The following is a 19,702-nucleotide window of genomic DNA, read 5'->3' on the forward strand; positions in this document are numbered from 1 at the left end:
ATTTGTGGATGTCACTTCTTACTTTGGTAGTTATGTAGCTTATTTAAAAACTCTAACATCTTTAATTTTAGTCCCTTAATATTTTTGCAAGTTACAAGACGTAAATCCCAGAGATCCTGCCGAAGTTGTGCTTCCAAGCGCTTCGTCGCACCAAAATTCCAACTTAGAGTTGGGTAAGTTTTAGCCGGTTGGCTCCTCTTTTTTAATCCTCCTGATGTATTTTAAACAAAAAGAGCCAAACCGGCACGACCTAATACCCGTTTGTTTCGCGGTAGATCAGCAAAAAAATACAGGAAGTGTGTCATTCAATAATGTTTCTAGTTTCTCTAAGATCTTCGAAACTTCCAAATTTTTCTTGTGCAGTTTTGTTCCTAGGCAAAATATTTCCACGGATTTGGGTGTTTCCTTGGAAATTTTAAAACCACCTAATAGTGCGACACGCGCAGACACACAAAAAAAACTGTGTTCAGTAATAATAATGCTACATTTATCGGAAGGGTAGAGGATTTCTAGATTTCCGCCTTTTCTAGGATGTTTAAGTAAATGATCTGTAGTTATTTATTTTTGGTGTTTTAAGTTTAAGTCATTGAATAGATTAATAATTTAAGTTCCTTCACGTTCAATTTCAGCATTTTCGATGTTTTCTATGCTACCCGAAGTCTGTAAACTTTGTAATATGAACTATATTGTGTGATAAGGGATGATCTCCAGATTTGTTTGATCTGTTCATTCTGATTCTTTCGTAATGGACCTGTGAACGAGGTGTGTTTTTAAGCACAGCTCAACACATTTCTTCTTCATTTCACAAAGACAACGAATCACAAAAGTAGAAGTCTTGAAACAATCCCTAAGCTAAAGGCAAATGAACATGCGTTCAATTGCTAGTACAAAGTACGTAATTATGGTACAATGAAACTTTGAAACTTGGCTCGTTTTCTTCAGGATTTGATTGAAGAATCTGATTGCTTAACATTCCACACTGGAAAAAAAAAAACACATTGGATCTAGAGTCCAGACTCCTGAAAACATTGACAAGAAAAATGACTCTTGATTCAATCAGATCTAAGCTTAAATCAAAAGGAAATATCCGCTCAAATTAAGAGGTTTGGTTCTTGACTTAAGCTTAAATCTGATTGAATCAAGAGTATTTTTTCTTGTCGATGTTTTTAAGAGTCTGGACTCTAGATCCAATGTGGTTTTTTCCAGTGCATCGGTGAAACAACAATCATAATCTGTCCAAAAAATGAACTGAATCCAGGTGCGTTTGCCTCCTACCACTCACCGAAAAATCCCGGTATGGCACCTAGCGGCATGACGAACAAGCTGACGAGGAGATCAGCGATGGCCAGCGACAGGAGGAAGTAGTTGGTGACGTTCTGGAGCCGCTTGTCGAGACAGACGGCCAAGCAAACGAGGATGTTGCCCACGCCGCCGGCCACTATGAAGACGATGACGACCAAGAAGTACCAACCGTACTTGGGCGCCACCACCCCACCCTCATCTTCATCCGTGACTTCCCGCACAGGCCGCTCCACCTATAATGACAATGATCAATTTTTTCATTTCTCAAAATGCCACAAGATAGACGCATTTAGTGTGACGTCACATCTCGTCATAATTTCGATACCTCGAAAGTCGAAACGTGCCCTAACAAACGAACATGGAGGAATCTGCGGGATATAGGCAGGGGGGGGGGGTAGGGGAATTCGCTCGATGACTGTCTATGATATTACGAGTTTATTTTACAATCAATTCTTGTGATTGTGATCTCAAACGTTTTGGTAAATGAGTAGCTTTCATAATATTAAAGTCCCATGGATTAATTGTTTGGTTTCAGGCTAGTTTTAGCATTATTTCGTCAATTGTTCATTTTGGAGGTTATGTTTGTTTGTTTGGGGGCACATTTCGACTTTCGAGATATCGAACCACCAATATCGCTCCGTGACGTCACCACTAAAATCGTCTATTGAAGACGATACCGTCTTACCATACTGTCGTGCTGAGTGGTAACGCTGTATGAGCATTCGAATGTTGCCATTTCAGGGTGTCTACAAGTCCGGAAAGTCCGGAAATAGTACTGTTTTTTTAAGGACGGTCCGGAAGTACTGAAAAAGTGCGGAAATTCCGCGAAAAGGTCCGGAATTTTTTTAAATATTCGGTCATTTTTGGTGCAATTTCAAATTTTTTAATTTTTTTCCAATTTCGTCAAATGGAGGTACTGAAAAAGTACGGATTTTTTCTACTGGAGGAGGTACTGAATTTTTTGAGAATGTACTGTAAAAGTACTTATTTTTGACCAGCCTGTTTTAGTAGACACCCTGCATTTCCTCTCAGAAAATATTTATTTTTGATAGAAGTTGTGAATATTCTTCCGTGGAAAAATCAATCAATGTTATCAAGTTGACAGAGGATTTAGCCAAAGAACAGCATTGGTTTGTCGAGACGTTCGTTGGCCGAGGAGGGCTGCCATCGTATTCACATGAACGGCTAATCAGAGTGTTGATATCGACCAATATTGGAAGCCAATGTTGACGTAGACCAGCCATTGTTGACAGTGGGAGTACTGCCACCACTCTGCCGTGCTAAGGAAGAACGCCGTATGAACATTCGAGAGTTGACAAATTTCCTTCGATAAAATGTTTATTTTTGAAGCAAGTTATGAATATTTTTCCTTGAAATTTTCAGGAACTTTAGGTAAAATTGCTAACAAAATAAATTACAAGAAAAATTGGAAGAAAAATATTCATATTTTTACCAGGAAATTCATGTTTTATCAAAGGACATTTGGCAACGCCTGAGGGTTCATACGGCGTTTTTCCTTAGCACTGGCAGTAATGCCGCGTTTTCCTAGGATTGGCGGTCGGCGGCTGCCGCACAAGGGACGGAGTCCATAGGGAAGGTCGGACATGAAATTTTTAGCTAAAACTGCCAATGTATTTATTAATTTCGTCACATTTTAAATTATAAGGGGTGCTTTACAAAGAAAATTTCACGAAAAAATCAATGAAACCACTTCTGGAACCTCAAAGTTTTATAGAAACGGACTAATAAGCATTTAAAAATGCCAAATTTTGTCCGACCTCTCCTATTGACTCGACTCAGTGTGCGCCGCGCACTATCTCATAAGCGCCCGTGTCGCCAGACTTCTCCGCGAGCAGTCTGTCGCATTATGCGCCGCGCCCGGCGTTCGATATATTTCACGCGATCAAACGTAGATGGGCGCCGCCGCTAGCACGCCGGCCGTTTCTAGGATAACGCGGCATAACATATCCATCTTTCTTGACGGAGACAGGTTTATTACGTTGTTGGTGGCCATTCGTGACGAAATGGCTTTTTTTGCTCTCGTTCTTTTCCCCCGCTGTGTCGTATTGTCAAGTTTTCCCGCACTCTCGCTTTTCTCTAAAATTTTCAGGTGGTTAATCACCATCGATCCCGTAAGGATAAAGCACAAAAACATAACCCGAATATAGGAGAGAATTAAAACATGGGTAAACAAGGCTCAAACATTAAAAACACGAGAAGACAGGACGTTTCGGGCTGTCACCAGCTCATTTTCAGCTGCAAAAAACACAAATAACCAGTAACAAATTGAGTGGCGACCTGATCCCAGCCGTTATCACATACTGATAATGGCTGGCTGATATTGGTGATAATGGCTGGTATCAGGTCGCCACTCAATTTTTTACCGGTTATTTGTGTTTTTTTGCAGCTGAAAATGAGCTGGTAACAGCTCGAAACGTCCTGCCTTTTAGTGTTTTTAATGCTGTAGCCTTGTTTACCCATGTTTTAATTCTCTCCTTCTTTGAACCCGTAAAGTTTAGATATTTCTGTTTGAAATATTCTTAAAATGGTGTTCTTGAATCCAGCAATTGGTCTCATCGCTCTACGCTATAATAGTTTTAAAAATCCTGTATAACAATGGAAACTGAAAACATTCGAGCCTTTTGACTCTATATCAGCGAATCTATTCAAATCACTACCCACAAATCGTAGTTTTACCACAAAACTATCAGCCGCATTAATCTGGTACCAGTTTCATTGTTCGACACCAATATCAACCGCTAAAAACAGTAAAATACAAAAATAAAAAAAGAAATTGAAATAAAAAGTGTCATCACCGTGTAACGCCCTGCTGGTTTCTTTCGATTTTAATTTCTTTTTTATTTTTGTATTTTACTAATTTTAGCAGTCGATAATGGTGTCGTGAGACACCGAAACGTCCCGTATATTCGTATGTATTTTAGCCTCGTTTTCGCTCTTCCTTGTTTTCGTTCTACTTAATAACAATCAGATATTTTGATTTTATAACTGAGACGTTCGTACGTTTGGATGCCATCATTTTCCAGGATAAATTTATGCAGTGGCGTGGTGTGCTTTGCGACCAATTGACATCTCCCCATTTGAAGCTGTGGTAAATAATCGATTACCAAGGTGTTCGCTGCGAACACCCTGTTTATCGATACTTTTCCATACACTAGAAAAAAAAAGAATCTGAAATTTGCCGCCGAGAAGTATTTCTTCTTAAATCAAGAATTTTGCTGATTAGTATAAGCTACTTTTTTGCTTAACCCAAGTATTATTTTTCTTGAATCAAGAAAAAGTCAGCTTAAAGCAAGATAAAGAAAATTCTTGGCGGCAAATTCAAGAATTATCATGCTTGATCCAAGTTACTTTTTTTTCAGTGTAGGTTTAAGTAGCCGATCAATCGATATATCGCAAAGCACGCCACGCCACTGAAATTATATATACCTCGAGGTAACACGTGAAGAAGCCGTCGGATGCGGAAGTGTTCTCCCCGCAGTGCATGAACAAGTTACTCGCGTTGAGGAGGAAGCCCGAGTGTATCCGAGCCGAGATGACCACCTGGAGCCGAAACGGCGTCGTCCTCACTAAATGCCTCTTGAAGTATGATATGTTAACGCGGAGGTCCTGGCCGCAGGCCAGCTCGTCCCCGCTGTCCGGGTCCGAACACTCGAAGAGGAAACTAGCGTTCCGAACACCGTTCACGTCGCTGTCGAGCGAGTTGATGAGGGCGTCGGTGAGGGTGCTGTTATCGAGAAACGTCCGATCATCGTAGATCTCTGAGGAGTTGAGGTCCGACGGCGGGGACAGCTCCCCGAAGAGGTCGAGGAGGTTGGAGTCGTTGGTGTTGCGGTAGACGAACCGGTTCGTCTGGTGGACGAAGGAGCACTCGAGCTGGTTCATCCTGTCCGAGGTCGTCGTGAAGGTCGTGTAGATGAGGCGACACAGGAGGTTCAGGATCCACTTTTCTTTCCCCAGGCTCATGAGCGGCTCGGCCATCGCGCGCGATTCTCATAAGTTCACACCGTCCGACGAGCCTCACATTCCGACGAGCTCAAAGCTCAAAGCTCGCAAGCCCAAGCTTCAAAGCTCCACCCCGGACCCGGTTGGGATTTCCGCCCCCGGGCAACCCATCTTCCGACCGGAGAATCCCACAAATTCACTCGCTTTTGCACAAGCCCACGCGACCCGAATTCACTTCGCCCATTGAACACTACGCAACGTTGCACATAACCACAGGAAAGATTTTTCAAGTATATTCCCGCATTTTGTGTACGTTAAAACCGCGAGTTAAACTGAATGGAATATTAACGACCCTTCACTGCAGCTACGAGCGATTTGAAGTACCTACGCGGGTATTTTCTACATCGAAGTGTGAAACGTAAAATCGGTACTTCATTTCAGGTTAATGACGCGTGTCGTTTGACTTTTCGCTGCGAGGTTTCTTCTGCAATCGTGATTACTTTTCAACACTGTAAGGTCATATAAAAAAGAAATTCGGGAGTAAAATTTCTTTGAATGGCTGTCCACTTTCTTCACGCGAAGAGTTTTTCACGATTTTTCCCGACCGCACAAAATTTTCCACCATCATTTCGAATTTCGTTGAGCACATCTTTCCTGCGTGATCTTTACAGTGTCTGTCAAGCATGAAATCGTTTTCTTCTGGGAAACTTTTGTCTTCCGTGCCGAGTTTGATTAATATTCAGCTAGTGGCAGCACACATTCTTCAGTTACTCCAATGTTCAAGAAACTGAAACATAAAGAAAATTGGAAGATATCAATACCATGGTATGATTTTAAAAGGTTTAAACGTATTTTTTATGTAAGATTTTACGCTTTGCATTCAAACTGACTACCATATCAATTATTAGTAACTTGTCAAACACGAATCGAATGTCTCAATATGCACCCGAAGTGACGTTCAAATTCTATAAATTGTTCAAGTATTGCACGTTTGACGTTTGACCCGCTTCGTTCTTGTGGAATCCTTTACGTAACGCTGAAGGTTGACCCTTTTTACCCTATTTCCACACTTAAATTGCAATTTCAATACGATTTGCAATCAGGAACCACCATTTCTGACGCAATTTAGGAACAGCGTGTGTATTATCTGTTTCCTATGCAGATAGGTGCTTTTCTGGATGAACCAGAAATAGTTGTACCTTGTTCTAAAGTGCAGTCCAAGTGGCTTGCAATGAAACGTACCCTGCCAGCCAACCAAGTCAAATTGACCCGAGGCTTCCGTCAGAACATTTGCTCTTAATAAATCTACTAACATATTGGGGAAAAACCAGACATCAAATTTAAAAGAAGAAACAAAAATGAAGCGAGTGTCAACACGGCTGAAGATATGGGAGACGTTATCGGGCCTTATTCTGTAATTTTTCTCCCGAATGTGAACAAACATAACGGAGCATTGTGAGTTCACGCCTCGTACCATAGCGCCTTCAATTTTGCAGACGCAACACGGACATCCATCCAGCACGAATAGTTGTATTTCTGCGCCGTGTGCTTGTCTCGGTTTGTCTTTTTTCTTGTGATGTTTCCTGAGCAACGTGAGCAACCAAGTCGAAGGTAGGAGACAGGTAATTGACGTTGTCGTTTTTAAACTTTTCTTAGTAAGTAACTTTATTTAGTTGCTTTCTTCATGTAGAGATAAGCAAAATTTAGACAGTTTTCAAGACACGACGTAGAGGAGTATTCCACAACGGAAACGAAGCATGACAGGAAGTCAATGATGCCACAAATTAAGCTTCTCGCTTAAGGAATTTCACTGTCGAAATACAAAATTCGACACTAATAGTGTAGGATTATGAGGCCCGCAAAAATGTACATTTTCATCGTTTAAATATTATTATTCTGCTCTCCTATTGTGAATAAGATCGAGTCAAATTTGACTCTACTTTCACTTCGAATTTAAATTTATCATGATTCGCTCAACTCAAAATGACTCCAGTTAATTCTTTAAAGACTCTGAAGCTTTCAGTACTTAATTTGACTCTATTTTTTTTTTTTTTTCAATATAGAACCGAATTTGATTCTTTTCATCATTTAGACGACTAAACACTGGAAAAAAACACATTGGATCTAGAGTCCAGACTCTTAAAAACATCGACAAGAAAAAGTACTCTTGATTCAATCAGAATCTAGCTTAAATCAAGAATCAAGCCTCTTAACTTAAGCGGATTTCCTTTTGATTTAAGCTTAAATCTGCTTGAATCAAGATTCCTTTTTCTTGTCAATGTTTTCAAGAGTCTGGACTCTAGATCCAATGTGTTTTTTTTTTCCAGTAAACACAAATAGATCAGGTCCCAGTAGTTGGGAGACACAACGGCCTTCGAAGCCAGCCGACAATGTACATTCATCTTTGATCCATAAATGGAAACAACGTTTCAGGACACGGAACGACTGCACGCGGTCAAGTCAAAATGCTCGGAGAAACCCGGTCAACACACGGTGCGATAGAACGTTTGCATGGACCCAAGGCGGAACCGAAGTTGAAGCGACAGAGCGATAAGACCTACACAAAAGAGCCGCGAAGAATAGACGGAGCATCACGTAGGGATATGAAAGATCCACGCTGCCATGCCAAAGAAAAACGCCGTATGAACATGCAAGAGTTGCCAAATTTCCCTCGATAAAACATATATTTTCGGCGCAATTTAAGTATATTTTCCCTCGAAATTTTCAGATATTTCTGATCAAATTGCCCACAAAATTGTCTGAAAATTTTGAATAAAATATTTACAATTTTTCCAGTAAATTCGATTTTTATCGAGGGAAATTTGGCAACACTTGAATGCTCATACGGTTTTTTTCCTTAGCACGGCAGCACGGGTCTCGGCCTCAGCCTTGGGGATCCGCTTTTTCAGTTTTTCCAGCGGTCAGTTCGCGTTTCCGTATGGCCCGGCGTAAAAGCGTATTCACCCGACGTGGGTGAGAAGGGGGGGGGGGGGCGTTCGCTCTCGAGAACGATTACATCTGAATAGTCCGGGATTTATTGCGTTAAGTGGAGCCAAGCGCGAATCAAAATCGATGACATAGAATATGGTGTTTTTGTTGCTCCTCCCATGCAATGACATGCTTTTCCAAGCTGCCGTTTCAGAATAGTTTCGGCTGGATGTGATGCAAATCCGTCAATTCTCTGGCGCAAGGGCGTATCTCGATTTCCACCTGAGCCCGTTCCTCCGTATAGCTCTATACTTTTCGGGGCTCCAGTGGAAATAGAGATAAGCTCTTACGTCAGAGGTGGAACGAAATGGGTCCTTCGCGTTGAGCACTCTCCTCAGATGATGCAGTGCCCTATGGTAGTGTCGGAGTTTCTCAGTGTCAGTAATCAGCGCTGTAATTTAAAAATGGACGCATATCTGCCGAACGGAACGATGTGCATTAGAACATGATCCCCGAGACTCATAAGAATATATGCATAACAGGGCTCACGTCATTAAAGACGTACTTCGGTCTGGCAGATGTACGTTCAAATAAGAATTCGGCTTGTAGAGATCTTATTAAACCTCGGAAAATTAAAAATAAATAAAAAAAGAAAGAAACCTCTATAAATTAGACTTTTCATTCAGGATAGCGTGGGATATCCCATCCATTTTAGCCTCAGCTTTATAAGCTTTCTTGGGTTTTGGAGTGTACTACAGAGCTAATGAGTCTACATCGTATTTCCAGCGAAATTATGTAAAGGAGTCAACATTTAAATCGCTGATTTTTAACACACGCCGTAACTCCATTGTGCTAAATCCATCCCAATTACGACTGCATTTGCGTCACCGAACTCACGTGTAACCATCGACAGTCCACACTATTCATCCCGTAATTAGTCCTGGAAAAATTCGTCGCGTTAAATTTTCGTCGCAAGTCGCGAAATGCGCAATTTTAATCAGGACGATCGTCGCGTCGACGAAATGACTTGATTATCACAGTCGGATAGTGACAGCTGCGCAAGGGAGCGAGAAACGGTTGATTGCGCAAGCAAACAAAATACCTGCTGGGTAATTTCTTTCTTGACGGGAGCTCTGTTTCTGGAAGGAATCAACTCGCAGAGGGTGAAAGTTTCCCGGAGTCAGATTTAATTATGAGCCCGGGCTCGCGCGGCGTGAAAAATTGCAAGTTTAACATAGCATTACATTGCTGCCAACTCTGGAACTACGTAATCACGTTGATGTAGGAGGCCCTGCCCGCTCAGGTACAACGTGCGGTAATAAGAAACCAGAGTCATTATTCAAAAATGTGTAGAAATTACGTCCATTCAAGCCTACACGGTAATAGAAAAGTAACTCAAATAAAAGAACCAAAATAACATTAAGTTGCTGAGCCTGTTCTAATTAAAATATATTTCAAAGAAATTGTACCATTCACTTTCCTTCCAAGTAATGAAATATTAGCGAATATTCGGATAAAATGCAATCGAGAAATGTCCCTCTTACACCCAGCGCTTCATTTGTGACACTGAGATAGTTGCGTAATCCATAATACACAATGAAGCTTTTTGGCTTCAATTTTCGACTAAAAAAGTAATGTAATGGAAAAGCTGACGAGCTGATGAAAAGGAGAAATTGAAGTACGCCATCAAGTTTGACTAATTTTTAAACATTGAATGATGAAGTCTCCATGCAGCCGTTGCTTTTAGCCTTAAAGCGGAAGGAACAGATACAGCAGTTATGGTGCCGAGAGCTCTATCCTCGGGAATAGGGAACCGACCCCTGAAAGCTACAGAATCTGATGTCATTCTCTTCTAGTACTTTTCATCGATATTTCTTTTTTATGTTTCTATTGAGCTCAACTGAAGATCACGACATATTGGCGCGTCAAATTTTATTTCATGTTATTTAGTTATATCGAGTGGTGTTTGGAACGACGTCGTAGCAAACTTTACCGAGTAGTTGGCTCCTGCGATCTGCGGATAAGATAAAATGATAGGGCCCTGTCGGACAAGCTAACTCATCGTCGCGCACATTCACTGATAGCATTTAAAAATCTCGATGAATACTAATTTTCCTATACAATCGGACTTTCCTGGTTTTAGTGGCTTGTTTCGTTTTTAATAAATGCGCACCCCCGCATAAAACCTGCGATCAAGACTCCCCTTGCCAACTTTTTATTTCAGTGATATAGAATTTTATTTGAGTTGATTTGAGAGTAATGAGTGTTAAAGTTTTATGGACGGGAAGCAAAATGTGTAGGTGTGGAGGTCAAAAATTTAGTGATGACGTCTAGAGTCCGATCGCCCTTTATTTATCTTTTTGTTTTTTTGCAGCTGAAAATGAGCAAGTCACAGCTCGAAACGTTCTGCCTTTTAAATGTTTTAAAGTTTCAAGTCTCGTTTACCCATTATTTAATCTATTATTTGGTGTTAATAACTTTATCTTTATCATTGAATCCTATGGAAAAATAAAACGTCAAACCTTGTTGGTTTGATGTCGATGTGACTTAGTTAGTACCTTTCTTTTAAACTTACTACATTTGGTTATTCCAGGGTTAAATGGTTAGACAGCGGGCGGGTACTCTAGAGGTAAAGGGGTAGAAGTGGACTCGAATCTTTCATCAATCACGATAAGGAAATAGGTAGGGGTTAGGTCCGAACTTTGATAACAGACATTTCCAATTAATTATGGTATCACCTAATTAATTGTGGTAGTGCCCCAAGAAATTAAACCACTAACCCATGTGTTGCGGTACTACCAATATTAATTGGAAATGTCTGTATTATCCAACGAATTGGGGTAGTGTTACAATTTTAGGGGATACCCTCTAACAGTTATTTTTCCGTGATTCTTTTCATTACTACACCCCCTTGCCAAGGCTTGGTCCCTAAAATTTCGGTTAAATCTTTTTGGTGACATTCGTAGGCCGAAACTTCCAACAGTGGGTGCAATTCCTATTTTTAGCGCTGACTCGACCCCTTAACATGGCAATGTGGAGTTTGGATTGTCGTTTGCAAAAAGGAATCAAAAGCATTCCAATGTTGCTAGAATTGTTCAACTTACATTGTTTGCAGTAAAATCACTGAAACCATGCAAAAAATTAAATTCACAAAGGTAATTTTCGTCATCACTGAAAAAAGTATGGTAACATGTACCATAAATTATTACTCAATTTTTTACACATTGATAGGATTTGGTGAAAATCGCCAGAATCATGGTAGCATTCACTAGAAGTCTGCTGGTACTTACCCTAATCAGGTTTTTGACACCATATAGATTCTGGTGTTTATTACCGTACTCGTATCACTGTGTATCAGAGTATAGTAAAATCTACCATATTTTTTTTTTCCAGTGTTGAATTTATAGTTCATCGGGAGTGAAGATAACGTTTAGTTGGATGGTCAGTCTGTATTTGCAAGGTAAAAAGAGTTGCACAATCTTAGCTACATTGGAATGCTCTTAGTTCCTTTTGTAAAATGCGATCCAGTTGATCCTGTGCCCGAGTGAGATGAGTCACGCCTTTGGCGGTGCGGGGGCGGCGCGGGCGCAACGGACGGACACGGCGCACAGTGGATCGAGTCAATTAGAGAGGTCGGACATGAAATTTTTGACTGAGACTGCAAATTTTGATGCTTATTTCGTCGTATTTCAAATTCCAAGGGGTGTTATTGTAAGAAAATTTTACGATTAAACCAACAGAGCCACTTTCAGAACCCCAAATCTTAATATCTAATTTTAAAAATAGAATGAAATTGTGAATCAACCACTGTACTAATTGCGAGGGGCGTTGGTTCATTTGAAAGGTGTTGTTCTCAATGCTTCGGGAAAACTATAAATTATTTTCTGGGGTTCGTCCCCGATTTTTAAATCCCTAAAAACTCATAAATTGGATGAGGGGAAGTGGGGGTTTTTTGTTTTTTGTTTTTCGGAAAAGTTTTGTTGCTACGCATCTTACTTTACTGTTTGCTGTCTTTTTATCAGCTGTTTTCATTCAACAATCATCATTAAGTGAGGTTACTTCCAACACTCAACTGCCATCAACTTACATTTTTCTTTTCCCGCGTTTTTTTTTTTTTTTTTTTTTTTTTTTACGGTTTTTCATGATTGGTTCCATCTTTTTCCTAGAGTACTGTATAGCGAGAGTATGGACAGATGTGAAACTCCGAAAATCCATCAGGCCTTCACCGATGCTTCTGCGAATAAAGTTAGGGCCCAGAAATGCAGCCAACCTATGAATTTCAATTATCCAGAACGATTTACTAATACTATTGTTCCGAACCGTCGTTTATTAAGCACGTGTTTGACTCAGTTTTTGCATAAATTTACTCAATTTCGCGGAAGAACGCTCATTTCTGTACATTCTTTGCCATCATGGTTAGAATTGGAATCTGCAGACTGGCAGTGAAATTTTGTGCGTTAGAAGTTGGTTAGAAGGGTGGCTGCACTTTTGGGCCCTAAGCCCTCCATGAAGCGATCTGTCCATACTCTCGCTATACAGGTACTCTACTTTTTCCTATTGCCAATTTTTCCTCATTAAGGCAATAACCTCCAAGTTTTTTTTCTCATTTCCGATCAGAACTTTTCACGCTGTTTCTTTTCAATGTGTATAAATATGTTTATTATTAATTTCCATTTTCATTTCATCCTTTTTCTTCTGATTTATTTTTTTTAATTTAAAAATTGAACTTTTCAGTTATGATTTTGTTAAAATAATAATAATTTTTACTAATTTTAATTTTAAATTTAACAGTTGTTATGAGTGAAATTTTCAATGACCGAGGCGGTCGTCCTCCAAAACGTGGTCGCGTTTTCCAGAATTCATCGCATGTTCGTTTAGTGAAGCAAGAACTTAACTCTGTTATTAGTATAGAAAATCAAAGTTTCATTTCTTCATTTCGGAAGTATAAAATTGATGATCAGAACTTTGATGAAAATTTTGTTACCAAATTTTCAGTCGGTTCAATGAATATAATTTGTCATCATTGTGATGCTCGCCATTTTCAGGGTGAAATGTCCAATGGTCATTTTAATAACTGCTGCCAAAATGGCTTAATTTCTTTACCGATTTGAAATCATTATTTTTATATTCTCCAAATTTCATAAAGCATATCAGAAATTATAATAGTGCTGTTGCTTTTGCCTCTTTCTCTGCAAATCGAATTGATATTCCGGGTGATGGACCTTACTGCTTTAAAGTTCAAGGATCCATGTATAGGTAAGTAAGTTTATTTAATATTTATTTTATTTTTTATTTTATTTTTTTCATCTTCTTTAAAATTAGTTTGAAAACAAATGGACTACATTTTGCAATTTGGACCTATAAATTCCGGCCCGGTTTAAAAACAACGTATGTACCATTAGTTCCCCTATGCACATAAGTGTTTTTTCAGATGAGCCAGAATTTATAGGTCCAAATTGCAAAATGCAGTCCAAATGTAAAACCTAAAAAATAATTTTGTATGAAGATTAAAACAAAATTTTAGTTTAAATTTTACTAAATAAAATTACAATTTTTGAAAACATTTGCTATATTTATTCTCTCAAAGAAATAATTAGACCCGATTCAAAGACAAAACAGAAAATTAAATGAAAATAAATAAAAAAAAAAAAAAAAACATGTGAAAGTGAAAAGTGTACAGGAAAAATAAGGGGCTGCGAAGCAGCCCCATAGGCCCTAGTTTTGTATAAACGGAGTTATAAGCGTTTAAAGTTTCCAAATTTTGTCCGACCTCTCCTATTGACTCGTTCCACTGTGCGGCGTCGCTCACATCGCATAGTGAGGGGGGGGGGGGAGTTAAAAAGTCGTCATCATTTATTTTCTGATGCGGCTGTGGCCGCGGGGCAGTGACATAGGACGTCGCGGGTACACTTTTTGCTCCTATAAAGCGCGCGCAAGGTGCTGCCCGGTAGCGCAGGGCACGGCTGAAGGCCATAATTTTCCCCGGCCCCGGCGGCGCAATGTCCGATGCTCGATGCCCGATTCACGTCTTAAATAAATAAATGTCGGCCTCGCGACCTGGGTTCATCCCCTCCTCCACGGTAATATCTCTTTTTATGGCTTCGAGCAGTCGCAGGTGAGTGCCCGCCAAGAAACCACAGTCCACGCTTACACTGCCGTGCTAAGAAAGAACGCCATATGAACATTCGAGAGTTGCCAAATTCCCTTCAATAAAATGTCCATATTTGAGGAAAGTTATGAACATTTTTCCTTGAAACTTTCAGAAACTCAGGGTGGAATTGCAAACGAAATTATCTGAAAAATTGGAAGAAAAATAATCATAAGTTTACCAGGAAATTTGCTTTTTATAAATGGAAATTTGGCAACGCATGAAGGCTCATACGGCGTTCTTCCTTAGCACGGCAGTACAGGACGCTCTTTCATCCCTCATTGAGTTCCAGATGTAAGTGGCACCGCGGAACCCTTGATTGAGGGTCGAGACGTGTGGAATCCATCTCTGATTGGCTCTCGATTTTAAGCGCCACACTGAGAAAAAACTATGGTTTATAAACCTATTAGAGGTAAATATGGAACACCTATAATAGTCTCGAAAGTCTCAAAGAGTTAAGTCGAGAGTTAGACAACGCTTAGTGTCCGTAGACATCGTGGGATCTCCATGCTCCAGGCTTTTCCAATTTTCAGAGGTTGGGGCCGAGGAGAATCTGTTTCAGCAGATCTACTCGTCAATTCCGTGAAAATTAGACGCCACCACCGGGATTCGAACCCGGGACCTATAAACCTAAATTCAGACGCGCTGACCACTAGGCCAACCTCGCAACTGAAGACTTGTCTCATCCCAAGTCCAACGTTTCAACACCATGTCAATGCAATTCACGGGTTCCGCGAGAAGGGGGGAAAAAGATTTTTGTGGAATAGACGTTTTCTCAACAAATTCAGAAAACAAAGATATAGAAACGTGTTAGCCAAACGTAACCTCTGGCTTGAGGACTGTTTATACTACAATTTTTGTAACAAATACATTGCCGATGACACTCGCCATGCATGGAGAGAAAAAACAGCTATATAAATGAAGGAGCTCCGTGATAGTCCCTGGCTCAGAGAGCTGCCCTATACGCGACCTCAATGATTGATATGACCAAACTTCGGTTACATTCAACGGAGATTATGGCTCGTTAGTTTCTTAGCCTTAAAAATTAGCTACCATTGCTTCGTAAAACCGACTTTTTACCCACTTCATATTATTTTAAGCTATAAAAATTAGTCACTGCTACCGTATAATTCACCCTTCTGTATATGTAACATCTAAATGCTACTGATAATCATCGCGGTGACCTAAAACCCTTGAGCAAGTGCACATATCCTGATTAAAAATTATTAATTTATGACTAAGTCTATCGGGTCGAACTTAGCCTGGCCAGAGATCAAAGATCCCTCGTATAATTGTTTTCAGACGTTTGTTCGAGGGAAAAATTGAAATCCATAATTGAACTTTGCAAAGTGGACATTTCCCTGGGAAGGGATGCTACCTAAGAGTTTAGCACTTGCAAAAATGTCACAGTGCAGGGTACGGCTTGCAACCAATATAGCTACATCGCTCGACAAAATAAGTATTTCCGGCGATGTTAATAAAGGGCGTGTTGGTTCTTAGTGAACATTCCGACAAGGGTGCTCGAACGATCCGACGGGGCTTATGCAAAACCCGCGTGTCAATTTCATACCCATCGCGCTAATTTCATATCTGTCGCCTTAAAGCAGCGGAAAAAGTATCCAATACACTGATGCCAAAAATTAAAGAATAATGAATATAAAGAGAGCTTGGGTATTGTAAGATGAGGACTTTTTTCATGGGGATCGAATCCTATCGTTTGAGAAGCACCAATCTATAATAATAGCAAGTATTTGCTTTTAATTTCGGAGCAGATTTTTGTACATACTGTCAGCGCTGATTCCAAAAAAATACCTCACAGCTTACCTTCCAAAGACAGTTTGACTTTCCTCGCAAAAATCGGGATTTAACCTCAAAAATTGGACTTTCTAGGAAATATTACACTTTTCCGAATACAAAAAAAATGCAGGACAAATCAAGATTCAAATGTTTTAGATTCAGCGAATAAAAAGAGAAGAATACATTATCGATACACCCGACTAATTTATTTCGAGCTAATCGATAAAGCCAAGTGCAGGGGCCTAGCCAACGGACTCCCCTCAATTTTTAAAGTCGCACCCTTTCTCGACTTTTGTTTGAATTCGTCACTGTCCAGGAGCGGAATGGAAGAAGGATCTAGGTTATCCATAGTTTTAGTCATAGTTATAATTAGTTTATTACTGGTCACCGTACATATGGACGCACGAACTTTAGGTATGAGCAGATTATCCTAATTTTAATAATTTGCGTGATCGAACAACCAAAATAGGAATCTAGCAACGGATCTTTGGTTAAAATTGAACTGCATCACCTAAAAAAGAACTGCCCTATTCAGTTTATTTTAAAAACGACCAAAGGACCATTTATTTCCTTAAGTAGACAGGTGATGTAACACTCTTAAAAATGCTGAGCGCGTGTGTTTAATCGGTGTGATTATTTCGGTTATTTGTCCAGAGGAACATTATGATGTGTTCCCGTTGTTGGCGGGTAGGTAAACGGAATATACGGCCGTTGCAGTCCAGTAACACACCCATGTATTTCCTGAGGAATGTTTTCAGGGTGAGCGGGGGGCTGGAATGCTACGTTGAATTTCCTTTACTCAACCGCGGATAATTTTTCCCCTTCGTAATGATAAATAACCGGAATACACATACCTGAGTATTTGAATATTTTTAACAGTGTACGGCTTTTCTCCGGATAGCGTAATTTCCAATTCCAGTATTTCCTGCCCCATCCGGCATCGATCGGCGACCGTTGGCAGCAGACTTGGCTTGACGCACGTCTGCCGAGCGCAGATATTGAGCTATCGGCTAAGACAGTTAGAAAGGACCTTCGTATAGATTGACGCCATTGAATGAATATTCAACTGAAAAGGCGAAAAGGAGAGAAAAACGCGAGGAAAAATCCTTGAGTGACATTTACAACATCCCTGGAGCTTTCGAGCTACTCGATTAACAAAGGCGACAATGTAAGTGAAAAAGTATTCCCAAGGTTCCGGGGTCCGTAAAATAATTTGTCCGCTCTTAGCGGGATGTCTTGGTGCACATCGTCGGAATTCTAGTTTAAAGCTCACTGAATACTTTGAAAGTCTTAACCTGGAAATATTTTTATCAGATAAAGTCGGATTCTTCACGGAAAGAAGTTACCATGGAAGCCACAAGACGGGTAGGTAATTTGCGTTACCTAAAACATTCTTGCGCCCCACAACTGCCGGATTAGGACCGCGATAAACCTCGGTTTGTGTCCTAGCCCTAAACGGACAGGTTTTAGACGCACTAAAGTTAGGTGACGGCGATTGAAAAGTTCCTCGATGGTAGGTCTACTAAAAGTGTCCAACTTCAGTCATCAACGTTTTACATAGTGAAATGTGTGATAAAAAATCTCACATTTCACCCTACATAATGGAAAACAAGTGTTTTCAAAGAAACCATGAAAGTTAAAATTGTGTAAGTCGATGCAATAAGCTTCATTTTCGGCTTTTGCTGCTTAAAATGACCTTCATTGTCATGATTGTCAGATGGCAGTGTTTACTGCAGCCTCATGACTTATTTCTGATCTGATAAATTGTTCCGATTCATCGAGGATACTGGTAGTTGAGGACATTTAGTGTGTAAAAGGAAGGGAGTGATGCCAGATTTAAAAGGGACTTCTTGCGAATTTATAAGCCATATACTATACTGAACTTTGAAAACGAACCCCGGATCCGAAGTAATCAAGTTGAATTTTCAGTTTTTTGGTGGTCAAATTGGACAGTTCTCGTAGAGTGAGTCAGTTGTGCTGGTCACATGCAGAATCGGTTTTGGTGCTTCATTCTTGCAGATCAACTAAAAATAATAAGATCTGCCGGAACAGCAACTTTCCACGTTGAATGTTAACCGAAATATCGCGCCATAAAAACTCGCTTCATGACGTCATCCACCACGGTACTACATACCATGTTATGCACTTCCGCGGTGGATGACGTCAAAAACCCGACTTTTTAGAGGGCAATACCTCGGTTAATTTTCAACGTAGAAAGTTGCTGTTTGGACAGATCTTCTTATTTTTACCTGATCAAGCACCAAAACACGATTCTGTTGCCAGCGCAACTGGCTCATTGCCCATAGCAAAAGGGATGGGAAAATATTGCGCCGGGGGCATCATTCTGGCGAATTGCTTATACCTACTCTCTGATGAAGAAACCGCTACGGAAAGGAGAATGAAGGAGTAAGTTGCTGTTTGGACAGATCTTCTTAGTTTTACCTATCTACAAGAATCAAGCACCAAAACACGATTCTGTTACCAGCGCAACTGGCTCATTGCCCATAGCAAAAGGGGTGGGAAAATATTGCGCCGGGGGCATCACTCTGGCGAATTGCTTATACCTACTCTCTGATGAAGAAACCGCTACGGAAAGGAGGATGAAGGTTCAGGAGTATAGCATGAGGCTGGAGTTGCATCGCGTCGCACGTTTCTTCATGCAGAATACTGCTCAGAATACTGTGCAAACAAGAAACAAATTAAAGTTGCTCGCATGGCGCGCCTCCGGTTCATCCGTAGCAGGCACCTTACACTTGGTTTTCGGAGGACCGGATCTATTATGAACCCGTGGAACGAGAGATGTACACAGACATCGCCGCTCTTTGTTCTGTGTTGAGAAAGGTTAATTGTCCTCTTGTTGAACACGTTGGCCTTGATTGGTCTCAATCTGTCACGTATTGCTTCCGTTCCAGATTACGAAAGAACCATTCAATGCCCTGAAGTACAGTCTCATTGTAAGATACGGCTTCGTCGTTTATCTTCTTTTTGTTTTTATGTTGAAAAATTACGGACCAAGAATGAAAAACAAAGAGATAATCGAAGTACTGAATATTTCGGGATAGCGCATGATCCAAAAATGAGTCGACTTTCGGTCGACTCTAACTCGAGTCTAAAAACTCGAATTCTTCACATGACAAAGACGGGATTTGCTTAAAAGTAAACGATGTGTGGTTAAATCCCCAAAAGGAGCGTTGCATTCAAGCTAATATTCTGACCGAGGCATTTCTCCTTACTAGAGTCTTTTTCCACCACGTTGTTACGAATTCATTTTCTCCCAAATTGGCAAACTTTTGGGGAGGTTCTTTTCATTGCAAATTAACGCACCGAGTTGAATGGCCATTACTGACCCGACACTTCGAGGCAAGCGTCATTCATCGTAATGTAGCATTTTTTTACCATCCAATTTTATGTAATGTTACTTCCTCCCATTTGTTTTTTCCTGAGGATAATAATATAAGAAGAACAACAAGTATTATTAGGTGAACGCTCTTTGAGGCTCGAGAAACATCTCAAGGTCAAGTTTTGTGGCAGAAAATATTGGAAAGGGAAAGCGCTTAGGAATGA

General features: G+C 40.3%; 1 protein-coding gene across 7 annotated transcripts in view; it reads right to left on the minus strand.

Moving 5' to 3' along the window:
* The window catches only part of 5-HT2A (5-hydroxytryptamine receptor 2A), a 237,483-nt gene that overhangs the window by 23,203 nt on the left and 194,578 nt on the right, over window positions 1-19,702 (minus strand). For all 7 annotated transcript variants that reach the window (XM_072302855.1, XM_072302856.1, XM_072302854.1 and 4 more), the window contains 2 exons: window positions 4,750-6,052; window positions 1,283-1,535 (listed from right to left, as the gene is read on the minus strand). In XM_072302855.1, the coding sequence (XP_072158956.1) occupies window positions 1,283-1,535; window positions 4,750-5,301 (805 nt within the window). In that variant the 5' untranslated portion in view covers window positions 5,302-6,052. The remainder of the gene's footprint in view (window positions 1-1,282; window positions 1,536-4,749; window positions 6,053-19,702) is intronic.

This window comes from Bemisia tabaci, chromosome 7, assembly GCF_918797505.1.
Source record: "Bemisia tabaci chromosome 7, PGI_BMITA_v3".
NCBI lineage: Eukaryota > Metazoa > Arthropoda > Insecta > Hemiptera > Aleyrodidae > Bemisia > Bemisia tabaci.